Source organism: Podarcis tiliguerta (genome assembly GCF_965153285.1).
Source record: "Podarcis tiliguerta genome assembly, chromosome: 9".
NCBI lineage: Eukaryota > Metazoa > Chordata > Lepidosauria > Squamata > Lacertidae > Podarcis > Podarcis tiliguerta.
Genome location: NC_139542.1, coordinates 74290996 through 74303732, shown reverse-complemented (window position 1 = coordinate 74303732; position 12737 = coordinate 74290996). Strand labels below are relative to the sequence as shown.

At 45.7% G+C, this 12737-nt stretch overlaps 2 protein-coding genes and 1 long non-coding RNA gene across 21 annotated transcripts in view; 2 read left to right on the top strand and 1 right to left on the bottom strand.

Moving 5' to 3' along the window:
• Positions 1-12737, bottom strand: part of SH3TC1 (SH3 domain and tetratricopeptide repeats 1) — a 120497-nt gene that overhangs the window by 37351 nt on the left and 70409 nt on the right. The window contains exon 1 of one of the 4 annotated variants that reach the window (XM_083398957.1): positions 8814-9359. The exons of 1 other annotated variant lie outside the window; for it this stretch is intronic. The gene's annotated coding sequence lies outside the window, so the exon portion shown is untranslated. Of the gene's footprint in view, positions 1-1207; positions 1306-3985; positions 4127-8813; positions 9360-12737 lie in introns of those variants that run through there. 2 more of the 4 variants (XM_083398958.1, XM_083398956.1) reach the window with 2 other exon arrangements.
• LOC310657937 lies at positions 2305-8564 on the top strand. Its single transcript, XR_014502018.1, has 3 exons — positions 2305-2335; positions 3936-6273; positions 8481-8564. It is a non-coding gene; the product is annotated as an uncharacterized lncRNA (long non-coding RNA).
• The window catches only part of ABLIM2 (actin binding LIM protein family member 2), a 66738-nt gene continuing 65218 nt past the window's right edge, over positions 11218-12737 (top strand). For 13 of the 16 annotated variants that reach the window (XR_014501971.1, XR_014501972.1, XR_014501973.1 and 10 more), the window contains exon 1: positions 11260-11458. Coding sequence is in view for 2 of the 16 variants with exons in the window: in XM_083399020.1 (XP_083255146.1) it covers positions 11443-11458 (16 nt within the window). In the remaining 14 variants the exon portion in view is untranslated. Of the gene's footprint in view, positions 11459-12737 lie in introns of all 16 variants that reach the window. The other 3 variants (XR_014501968.1, XR_014501969.1, XR_014501970.1) reach the window with 3 other exon arrangements.

Sequence of the window (12737 nt, the reverse complement as noted above, 5' to 3'; positions counted from 1 at the left end):
GTTGTCCTTTTAGTGAGAGCCATTATTTATGTATTTAATTTAATTGTTTTATTATGATATAACCCATCCTGGGACTTTGAGTGAAGAACAGGTAATAAACGTTTCTTTTTTTAAAAATCTGCAAAGGTTTGAGATTTTGAATCTGAAAGGTGGGGACTGGGGGAGAATTAAGTGTGCCTGGAACCAGTGGATTTAATAGAACGGCGGGCCGGATTAGGCCCCCTAAACTGACTTTGGACATGGCTGCCCCATAAACATCTGAGGAAGCCACTGTGAAAACTGAAGTGGGGCAGTCTTCCTTCTGGGTTAGTAAAGGAGGAACACTTTTGTTTCTGACTCTGCCAACTGCTGGCATGCAACCCAAAAGATTTTCCCCCAAGGAAAATGCACCTAAAAAATGTTTGCCCACCCCTGTCTTACTGTGTTCTGAAAAAAGAAAAATAGGTCTGACATAAGATGACACATCTACATGTTACAAGAAAAAGCTCTCACTCAATATAGTGTAATTTAATTACTGGTGGGTAGGGAAATAATGTATGGCATAAAACATTTATTTCCCCTCTGTCTGAATCCATTTTTTTAAATGAAAAGGGGAAGATGTGCACCTTTCAATACTGAAGCTGAAGGATGTGCAGTCAGATACAATAATGTTTATTGTGATGTTCCACAACAATGTGCATTCAAAGCATGTTAATAGAATGCATATTAAATCAGTATCAAACTATTTCTCCCCAATCTAGATCTCCCTTCATACAAGCTGCATTAATAATAATAATAATAATAATAATAATAATAATAATAATAATAATTTATTTATACCCCACCCTCCCCAGCCATGACCGGGCTCAGGGCGGCTAACAACTGATAATAAAAACAAGTTGATTAAAATACAATTTAAAAGATTAAGATACAACATTAAAACATTAGGGTACAGCCTCTTCACAGGAGGAGAAAGGAAAAAGAAAGAGGGGGAGGGAATCAAACTGATTCTAAGCCAAAGGCCAGGCGGAACAACTCTGTCTTACAGGCCCTGTGGAAAGAAATCAGATCCTGCAGGGCCCTGGTCTCATGAGACAGAGCGTTCCACCAGGCCGGAGCCATCACTGAAAAGGCCCTGGCTCTGGTTGAGGCTAATCTGACTTCCTTAGGGCCTGGGACCTCTAGGGCGTTGCTATTTATGGACCTTAAGGTCCTCCATGGGGCATACCAGGAGAGGCGGTCCCGTAGGTACGCGGGTCCTAGGCCGTGAAGGAAGATTTGCTCCATCTGGAAGGCCATGCAAGTATCTGTATGAAAAATAGAGATCATAGACACACCAACATCTTGTCTAGTTGTCCCTTAAAACTATGGGATTCATCCAGCCTCATATACGGTAACCAACATGTTTAACTCTAATTGATGCATGAAGGGGTTAAGACCATAGAGTAAGCTGTCCTTAGCTAGGTCACACCCCCTCACCGTGGGAAGACAGGTTACTTAACTCTTTGTTCTCTCCCATTTTCTCTCTTCAGCCATGTCACCCTACCCTGCTCTAAGATCAGACCACATGGCTTTAGCAAGTCATCTTAGTGTTTCTATACAAAAATTTTAGAAACTCTTACAACTTTTTAAAACAATGTTGTTCTGCCTGCTTTTTTCTTGCTGCTGCATGGAAAAGCACATCAATCTGACCTCTGAAAAAATTGTCAGTAAACCATTTTTAACTTACCGAACCCGTGGTTTCTTTCTATATTAAGAGAAGTGAGAAACTTAGGAAAGAAACTTAGAAGAGGATATTTTAAAGGTCTAACAGCATATATTTCCAGTATTTTACTTTACTGCATGTTTTGTGATTTTAAATATCTGCTACGGCTCTCTCACCACAGAAATCTTGCAGGCAATAACTCTGGCGTCATCTAGCAACTCACTTCTTTATGGTAGTTTTAAGGAACTGCTCCAAGTGGCTACCATTGCACCACAGATTCTTAAAGACTTCCCCATGTAGCAGTTACAAACCAAGCAGCACACTGGAAGCAAAAATAATCTGACTCCATCTGCAATGCTCCCTACCACAAACCCTAAAAGCAGTAAATGACATCAGCCCTTATATTGATCCATACTATATTAATCCGTATTATATTAATCCAGTCATGCTGGTTCAAGCATATATCTGGAAATAAGTCCCATTCCAATCTTAAATTCAGATGCACTTTCATAATTCACATCCAAAATAAGATTAAAAAATTGGACCCATTTAAGCCATATGTTTTGACGAAACTCACAAGTAGGACATGTAAACAATAGCTCTCCTGCTTCTTGTTCCCAGGTGCTAGTCAGAGAGAGGCAGCCATCTCAGGTGAGAGGTACTACAGAGCGGCAGCTAAAGAGTATTGGAGGAGGGAGCGCTATATGCCATGGGCCCTCCCTGCTGTGCTAGTTTGCTGCCCTCAAGCGCAGTGAAAGATGCTGTCCTATTCCCACTGTCAAAGAAAGGCTGTGTACACACTATACTTTTAAAGCACAATATCCCCCCCCCAAAAAAAACCCCACATCCTGGGCACGGTGAGGTAAACTCTAAGCCAGGGGTCCCCAAACGAAGGCCCGCGGGCCAGATAAGGCCCAAGGGACTCGTTTATCCGGCCTGCAGTGACCCCTGCTGCCTGCTCAGTTTTACCAGTGCTGCACTGTGTGGCTTCCCACTTCTGGGTCGGAGGAGCACCAGAAATAGCTTATGCGCAAGTGTTATTTGCGTATGCGCGTTATTTCCGGTGCACATCCGAGTCGGAGGAGGCCCGTGCACAAGCTATTTCTGGTGCTCCTCCAACCCGGAAGTGTGCCAGAAATAGGGTGTGCGCACGCATGTGGGCACACGCTCCCCCACCCTCCGGCCCGCCACGCAATTGGCGCTGGAGACACCGGCCCGAGGTGCGGTAAGTTTGCTGACCCCTGCTCTAAGCAACCCTTAACAAACTGGCTGGCATCTTGCCTGTTGTCTCAGCCAGCAAGATGTCTTGAGGCAGTTGTCCTCATCGCTTCCAAACTACTCGCCTCCTCCTGGCGTGCTCTGGTCCAGGGGGTCATGAAGAGTCAGACACGACTAAACGACTAAACAACAACAACCAGCTAATTATTAGCAAGAGAATAAATGGTGTTCAAATCCAGAAAAAGCCAGCTAACGCTGGAGCAGCCCAACAGGAAGAAGCACCAAACACATCATATATGCCCCCGACTTATTTCCTTGCCAGCTTTCTATCTTCACATCTTGTGTTAAGGGGTTTTGTTTGTTTGTTTAATTGTGAAAGGAGGAACACTTTAATCTAAAGGCTAAAAAGCAGTTGATGTGCAATTACCATATTTTACTCACTTGGCTTTTCCCTGCGGCTGAAGCCTTAGAGCAATTATAACATCTTATAAAGAATATGAAATCAAACATTAATTATCAGCTGAAAGACAGTTAATTATCTCAGAAGAGGACCCAATGACCCTGACACAGACTGAACTTACTCCTCCAAAAAAATCTAAAAGTACAAAATAAAATTATTTAAAAACAAAAACATGAACATTTCCCTAGCAGAGAAAGAGTAAAGAACGTGCACCTCAGTTTAAAACCAAACTACAAGAGTAACAGCATGAAGTTAAATTATCAAACAATTACCAAACATACATACATACACACACATAATAAGAAAACATGGCCTCTTGACTTCATAAATGTAGGGATAATTAAAAATAGCTAATTCATAGTCACAGAAATATTAGTTTAACTCCCACCCCAATGATACCCTATATTATTTCTTCATTTTAAGGGCCTTACAGGACAATCCTTGCTCAGAAGTAAACCCTAGTGAATTTAGTGGGGCTTATTCCCAGGTAAATGGGGTTAGGATTAAAGCCTTAGTTCCAAACTAAAATATTAACTAAACGCTTTGTCCTTGTATATCTAGCACCTAATGCAGAGAACAGAATCCTGAAAGCTTGAGTCACAGAGAGAGATGGAGACACTCACCTGACAGGGGAGGCAAAGCAAAGCAATCCAGCTGTGAGAAGGCCAATAATGGGAGGCTTCAGCCAGTAAATTGGGCAGGTGGGTGAATTTAAAGAGTAATGCAGACTCCATACGACAGTATTCCCTGTTCTGGCACCTTCAGTCTTTCCCTTGGCCCATCACTCATGTTCTTTCTATGCAGGAAAGATTATACAGTATTCATCTCTGCTAACCATTGCTACGTTGAAAGGGAATCTACTGATTTCAAGCAAAGCTCTGAGGTACAAATCTTCATGTGGGAACCTGAGGATGCTTTGTGGCCACTGTGGCTGGAGTGTTGAAGAAGCCCAGGAGAGGAAGCCAGACACAGACCCCGTTTCACTTGGGAAATTCCAGATAACTAAATCAACACAGGGGCCCCAAATGGAGTGGAGTTGCAGAAGGAAGTGGGAAACAGAGTAAGCAGTGGGTTGGAAAGCAGATATGTGAGAGGATCAAGGCAAAAACGGGCTAAACAGCTGGAGAAGGCCTCTAAGCATGTCAGTGGATGGTCACAGGAGCCGGGCATCGGGGGGTGTGGGGGGCAGAAGGCAGAGGACCAAGAGCCAGAAGCGGACTGAATTCCAGTTATTGGCCTGAACTAATTAGCTAAATTTTAACTGCAGGTGTCTGGCAAAATGATATTAGATGGAACATATATGTGCCATTGTTGGTGTCCTATGTGCATTGCAGCATTGGAGTGTATGAAGGCAGTCAAAGTAAATGTCCTTAAAACAAAGCAAACAAAAAACCTGCAGTGGGTGAGGGACTGGGATACGGCTACCAGCTTTTTGTTTTACTGGCCTGAACCGTATGTGTTTAATCACAATCTGAACAGTAACTGAGCTGGTGAAAATGTGGCAGCCTTAGGTTCACTTACTGCTTATGACCATAATCCAAGATGGGGAGAGAAAGACACCCGTCTGCAGAAGTCAAGTGTCTCCACAAAGCTGTAGTCCAAACTGTATTTTACAGTCATAAAAATTAAGACGTCGTGGTGAGAACTTGGTCGGAGAATTTGAGGGAGGTAACAGCATGTCCACTGGATACACGTTCCCTTTAAGCAGCTGCTCTGGGCTGTTAGAAAGCTCCAGAAATATTTTGTTCCTGTTATTTTAAATATTTCTAAGCCATCTTTCAAGGCAAAACGCTCTCCTAAGGCAGCTCACATAAAAATATAGACTTGCAATGCAAAACTTCAATAGAATACCATAATTTAAAACAGTAGTTAGAACCAACCATTTTAAACCCTATTTAAACCCAGCAGTAAGACAGCTACTAATAATCCAGAACTTGCGAGAATAAAACTAAAAAAAGGATGACCTCATACCTCTCTGAATTGTTATCATTGAATGCCTTAAAGCTGTCACTGGATGTCTCTTGGTGTTTTCCAGAACAAATAAATGTTATGGTGTTAATAGTCCCTCAGAGGATCATTATGAATAGCTCATGACAGTTATTTTCCAGATCTGGGAGGAGGAATGTTTTTTCATTGTCTTCAAAGACAGCTGGCTATTTCTGCCACATGGCATTCTTCAGGACCATAAATCAAAGTATAGCCACTCCTATACACAGTTCGGAACAAATTTCTGATCACTAAGGATTTTAAAGTAATGGGATTAGTAATGGGATTATTATTAACTGGTTGACAAACATGGCCATAATAAAGCAATGTCTACAAAGGTCAAAGGAATATCTCAAGACTGCTCACTGCCAGCCCAATATTTGGTCCGTATTCACAATTCCAGCAAGGAAATAGAATCTAACTAATGCAGCTTGTGATGCAGATTTACATGTCAAACCTACACATTCCCTCGTTTACTCTATCACCAGCTTGACAGAAAGTGCAACAGTCACATTTTAGTTTCCGATCCCAACGCAAAGCAACAAGCATTCAGACTAGATATAGGTATGTCTATCCAAGAGAACTCTATAGGATAATCCACATGGTCATTTCCTGTGCATTTAATTAATTGATTAAAATCCCACTTTTCCCCCTCAGGGAGCTCCCGGTAGTGTAGACGGTTCTGCCCCTCCCCATTTCATCCCCACAACAGCCCTGTGAGGTAGGCTAGGTTTAGAGGCGATGTCTGGCCCACAGTCACCCAGTGAGCTTCATGGCAAAGTATGGGGACTAGAACCCTGGTCTCCCAAGCCCTAGTCCAACACTCTGCCAACTGCACCACACTACTACAATGTGCAGAGCAGGGGGAGAAAACTTCAGGCTAGAGGAATCTGATTTGGCTTTCATGTCCATCAGCTAGAACCAGGTGCAAAATAGGGACTTCCGGGTTGGCGCTTCTGGTTAATGGCGGATTTCCTCCGTCTCGGAGGAATCCGCTCTCTGGAAACAAGGGTCTGACCGCCACGGCGAGGCGGAGACCCGCGAAAAACCACGGTCGGAAGAAGACTGTGGGCTTGGGATTTGGCACGTACCTTTTGCGCCTCCTCTACTTGCGGGGAGACCCGGTTTCGGGGCTCCGGAGCGACGTGGGGTGAGTGGCGCGGTACATCGAATCGACCGCTACTTTCAGGGAGTGAAGCTGCACAGCTGTTGCCAGAAAGCGCCGACTTTTCCTGTGGACATTTGGACTTTAAGTAAATTTTCGTAAGTAAATTGAATTGCATCACTAAATATTTGGATTTGGCACTTGAATGTGAAGGTTTAAACAGGAAGTCCACCTTCTGTTTTGTAAAAATATTAAAGCAAAGCCGCTGTAAGCTGAAACCTATGAAAAGTACTCTGTAAAGTATTAATTTTCACCATTTAAGATATTGAGCACCCCCTCAGAAGCAGGGGAAGAGGGGGGAATTCTTTTGTGGACGATTGAAACCTGCAGGACAGTAAAGAAGACGACTTAATTTACCACTGTCTCGTGCCTGGGATCGGGCTGTCAAAAGGCTTTATTATTTAAAAATAATAATAATAACGGGGAATGGAATATATCTTGATGGACGGTTGAACAGAGATATATACCTTTTCGTATTGATTTCGTGGTATTTAAAAAGAAGAAGAGCTGATTTGTAATCTTGTAACTGAATTCTGAACTGAAAATAACAAAAATAGAAACTGTTGCCGATAGAGGGAGCTTCAGAAACTGTTGCGATTGTTACACTTCTGAGGCGGAAAATTCCATTACAGAATGGAGGCTGTGAAATAGGCGGCCTTGAAGAACCTTAAGATAACACTGGAAAAACAAGAAGCTCCTGGGAACATGGCTGATAAAATAACTGCTCTGTTGGAACAAGTGATAAAGACAGTGGCACTCTTGAACAAAGTGTCTCTGGCTTGAAACAAAATGTATTTGTTTTGGTACAGAAAGTGAGTAATTCAACAGGTGCTGTTCAGGATGTGGAACCAACTTCGCAAGGGCAAGTATTGGAGAAGAGGATGGGACAACCAAAACAACCTGTTTTGTCTTTGCAAGAGGAAATTCAAGTGGCAGCCTTAGCATCAGTGTTTCAAATTGATGGACATAAATTGAAGTTCAAGGTTATGGAAGTTGAAAGTCAGATCTGGAGAGGCAGTGCCCCACTTGGACTGAGTAAGGTGAGATGGATGGATTTTTTGTTGGAGGGTGGCACTGCGGGAAAGCTTGGGAAAATGGATTTCAGTAACCTTAAAGAGACTGTGGAGTATGCTTTGGAATACCTTCTGGATTACAATTTTGAACATGGAGTTTGGGCAAGCATATTGAAATTGAATAAAGGAGCCGCTGAGAAAAAAGCACTTTGGGATTTAATTATAGGTTTTGAAATAAACTTGCAGGCAGAACAGGAAGAAGAGTTAAGAGCCTCGGACATAAGAGCGCCGGGTTGATGGAATTAAATAGAAATGACAGAAAAGACTGATAATTAGCAGAAAAGACTGATAAAATCCGAAACCAGGGGGAAGAGATGGTGGGGGAAAATTGGGAATTTTTTAAAACAGCATTTAGTATAATATTGCATAATTAAGGAATATTGGGAGATGGTGGAATGAAATTATTGGACTTTAGTGGAAATATGATAAGGATTTGTGACATTAGGATTTAAGGGTATAAGACTTAAGGGTTTTTTCTTTTCTCTCTCTATTAGATTGGAGTATAGATAATTTTTTGGATGGTTGATGGGAGGATAAGGTTTAAATGGATTAAGATAAACAAGTGGGTAAACAGTGAAAGATGGAAAGAATTTGCTGATTTAATTAATAATTGGAATACAAAAAGGGAGGTGGGAGGAGGTTGAGGAAATAAGTTATAGAAGGATAGAATTTTGAAAAATGGAAGTGTTTTCTTTTTTAAATGTCTTTGTTTTTTGCTTTTTTTGTTGGTGGGGCGGGGGGGGAGGTTTTTTATGCATTCTTTTTAAATTTGTATTTTTTTATTTTTGTTTTTCTCTTTCCCCCCTCTTTATTCCACTGTATTTTGTCTTTTTCAATTTTTTTGTATTTGTGAAAAATGAAATAAATATTATTTTTTAAAAAAGAAAGAACCAGGTGCAAAATAGTCGTCGGAACAGGTAGACGGATGCAAGGGACAAGGTGCCGCTGAGCCCAGTGATCAGCCCAGAACCAAGTTCACAGGTCCTTTCACACAAAAGGCCACTATTATCTCCCCACCCCAGCGACTTAGCATAGGGAACAACAGAAAAGGTTTTGTTCCTCCTGAGTGAGATGATTCAGACACCAAGTTCTTAATAAAGCACCCAGAATCTTGCTTAAAATAGCCTTTCAGCATAGTCATTGTACAAATTTAGGTATATATATTACTCCTAAAAGCTCAAAATCTATTTAGAACTGGATTGGGTGGGTGAACATACTGAAACTTACTTCTGATAAGGCAGAGATGCTATCTATTAGCGGTTCTGACAATCTGGGTGAGGATATCGCTGTGCTCTGCGAACGGTTACACTTCTGATGAAGTGCCAGGTGTGCATCTACAGGTATGGCACCGGAGGGTCTTCCCTGGATGTGCTGGTGGAATTGGCAGAAACACAGAGTGCCTTTTGGAGGCTGTGGCCGGTTGCTGGTGGAAACCACAGGAGGGGGGCGAGTGTCCTCGTGGTTGAATCTTGCTTGGTTTGCCACAGACAACTGTTCAGTCACTGTGAGAACAGGGTGCTTGGGCCATGGGCCTGATCCAGCAGGCTCTCCTTATGTTCTTATGCAGCTTTTCCTATAGAAGTTGGGCCTCCACCCTCCTCTGGACTAGATTCCCACAACGCTCTCTACATGGGAACACTTTTTGAAACAGTCTGGAAACTTCAACATGTGCAAAATGGGCCTGCTAGTCTGTTATCTGGCCCTGGAATATAACAGCATATATAACATGGATCCTGTTCCATATGCACAGGATGTGCAGAAGCAAAGTTTGATAATTTTAGACTCTGGAGGTGTTAGAGGGTAATATGCAGGGCCTCTTCTAGGGTTTTCTATGTCCTTGAACCCCCTTCTACTTGTGGTCATGGGTCTATAAAGGTTCAAATATTCAAATATGTGAGGTAGTGGAGAATGCTGATCATATTTGAGGGAAAGGTGGAATAACAGCTAAATAAACAGTGCTCAACTGTCGACAAGCCATTGTCCACCACAACAGGTATCAAGTCATCAAGATGTTAAATAGATAATATTCCCAGTGTTCTGCTCCACTCTGTCCCTACTGTCACACTTAAATGTAACCAAAAGAAGCCAGGATGTGAGGGATATGAGGGACAGAGGACTCAGCTACACTGGCAAAGAAAAGGCGCTTTATGCGTTCTTTATGCATTCTAACACTGTGACACCAGATGGCACTGTGGAGTTCCATTTTTGCTAACCCGATTTCTCACACAAAGTTTGCAAAGCGTTTAACCAAAATGCTTCTTTAATCCAACTGGAGACTTGCTTTTGTCAACTGCCTCGTTCTGCAGATTTTAGTTGCCACGAAAGAGCAGCAAATTGTTAGTTATTTAATGCATCGCTGTTATATTTCTTCTGCCAGAGAGCAAGAGGGATTTTCTGCCTCAGGTACCAAAATGAATCAACCAGCCCTGAGTGAGTAATGTGTACTTCGACATAGGGATGGAATATCTGCTGTTCCAGCTCAGGCAGCACAGCCTATTGGACTGAACGTATTGGAGAAGGCTTCGTGAGGAATCCGCATTATATCCCCTTGCATGTCCAAAACGACACTTGATTTACCCAGACCATATGTTTCCATGACCTGGAGGCTCTTCCCTTGGGAGACGCACAAGCATTCTCAACATCAGAGCTTCCCAAACTGTGTGTCACAACACGTACGTGTGTCGTGCGAACGCTCCCTGCTCTCCTCTGGGGTCTGGAAAGTGCTTTGCCAGTAAAACCAAATTAATGTGTCACAAAATGATGCATGTCTAAAAAGTGTGTTGCCAACATGAAAAGTTTGGAAAGCAAAGGTGTTTATCAGTTACCCCAGGTCAACTAAGCTTTGTGCCATCCCAGATAAAGCCAGTGGACAGACTCCCCCCCACCATGGCATTATATCTGGCCTAGTGCTTCCTTTTTGGCAAAGATATTTCACATTTCAGTAACTGTCCATATAAATGGTAGGCTCTTCTTCCTGGGTGTTTTTGAAGCTGAGGTTGGCTGGCCATCTATCATGGCTGCTTAACTGTGGTACCTCAGGTTACATACGCTTCAGGTTACAGACTCCACTAACCCAGTAATCGTGCTTCAGGTTAAGAACTTTGCTTCAGGATGAGAACAGAAATCGTGCTCCAGCGGCGCAGCTGCAGCAGGAGGCCCCATTAGCTAAAGTGGTGCTTCAGGTTAAGAACAGTTTCAGGTTAAGAACGGACCTCTGGAACGAATTAAGTTCTTAACCCGAGGTACCACTGTAGTTGAGATTCCTGCCTTGGAGGGGGTTTGGCTAGATGATCCTGGGGGTCCCTTTCAACTCTCCAATGTAGGAGTGAAGAAGGCTTCGCGCCCCAAAGCCAACGTCCAGGAAAGAGCGCCCGGCCCAAGGAAAGCGCCCCGTGCGGCGGGGGGGGGGGGGCGCCCCCAATGCAGCAGCTTCGGGAATCCTTTGGCTGTCAGGTTTCGCGGCGTCGCGAGGTCTTCTCCGCGCGGCCAGAAGTGGGCGCCGGATCGACGACTGCCGCTTTCCCGGCGACAGGTCGGCGCAGCAGCCCCGGGCGCTTGGCTCCTCCGGCCCCGGCGGGCTGTAGGCGCTCCGGAGGGCGGCAGCGGGGGCGGCCGAGAGCGGCGCGCCCGTCCCGGAGCCTCCGCCCCGCACGCCCCGCCTTCCGCCCCGGGCCTGCCCAGCCGCGGGAGGAGGCGGAGGAGGAGGACGCAGGAGGCCGGCGCCTCGTCCCGCCGCCGCCGCAGGAGAGCCTCGGCTGGAGCCTGGCCCGCCGCGCCACAGGTGCCTGCCTGCCGGGGATGCCCGCGTCGCCAGCCCGGCGGCTCCGGCAGCAACCCCGCGGGGAAGAGGCGCGCCATGAGCACCGGCACAGGTAGGCGCAGGGCTCTGGCGCGGGGCGTCGGGAAGAGGGCAGCTTGCCTTGGCCGCCGGAGGAAAGCGCCATCGCCAGTCACGTCAGAATGCGGCGGGCGGGCGGGCGGGAGGTGCGGCGGCGGGGGCGCTTGGGGAGCGAGGCGGCGGAGCATCCTCCGCGGGCGCCCGGGCGAGGCTGTGGTGGGGCGAGGCGGGCAGGCTCGCTGCGGGGCTGCAGGCTCGGCGCGCCCGCTTGGCGCATTTCGGGGCCGCTGGGCGCCTTGGCTGGGCTCCGCGGCTCTCCGCCTCGCCCCCCCCCCGCAGCCCCGGCCAGGCTCCCCGGCTTCAGGGCGGGGCCGCCGCGGTGGCTTTGGTGCAGAGCGAGCCGCTCGTGTGGCGCGGGGAAGGCGGAGGATGCGCCTGGTCTGCCCTGCCGCTCGGCTCTCGCTCAGGCGGCTGTGTCTTCGTCGCTTTCAACATTTGCTGCATTTGCGTGGCTGCTTCGCGGTGCCTCGGGGAGGAAAAGCGGATGCTCGATTTTCATGGAAATGAGGGTATCTGCTCGCTAGCGTGAGCGGCGGAAGGCAGTGCTGGCGAAGATGATCGAGGCTGCTACCTGGGGCCGCCCCAAAAAGGAGTACAGTGGTACCTCGGGTTAAGTACTTAATTCGTTCCGGAGGTCCGTTCTTAACCCGAAACTGTTCTTAACCTGAAGCACCACTTTAGCTAATGGGGCCTCCTGCTGCCGCCACACGATTTCTGTTCTCATCTTGAAGCAAAGTTCTTAACCCGAGGTACTATTTCTGGGTTAGCGGAGTCTGTAACCTGAAGCGTAAGTAACCCGAGGTACCACTGTAATGCACTCTTAACTGCTTCCACCCTGGTCCATTTCTCTGGAATTGAGGTCATGTGTTCACTCAAATTCTTACAAATGACATTGCTGATAAAACATGGCATTTTGTGTCCTCCCATTTTTGGGGTTTCCCCCACTCCTGACTTTTGAGTCCAATTTTTAAAAATACTAATAAAATATTTACATGTCACACATCTGACTGGGTTGCCCCAAACAACTTCCAACAAATTATAAGACCACAGTAAAACATAAAACATTAAAAACTTCGCTATACAGGGCTGCCTTCAGATTTCTATGGAAAGTCATATAAAGGTAAAGGGACCCCTGACCATTAGGTCCAGTCGTGACCAACTCTGAGGTTGCGGCGCTCATCTCGCTTTATTGGCCGAGGGAGCCGGCGTACAGCTTCTGGGTCATGTGGCCAGCAGGACTAAGCCGCTTCTGG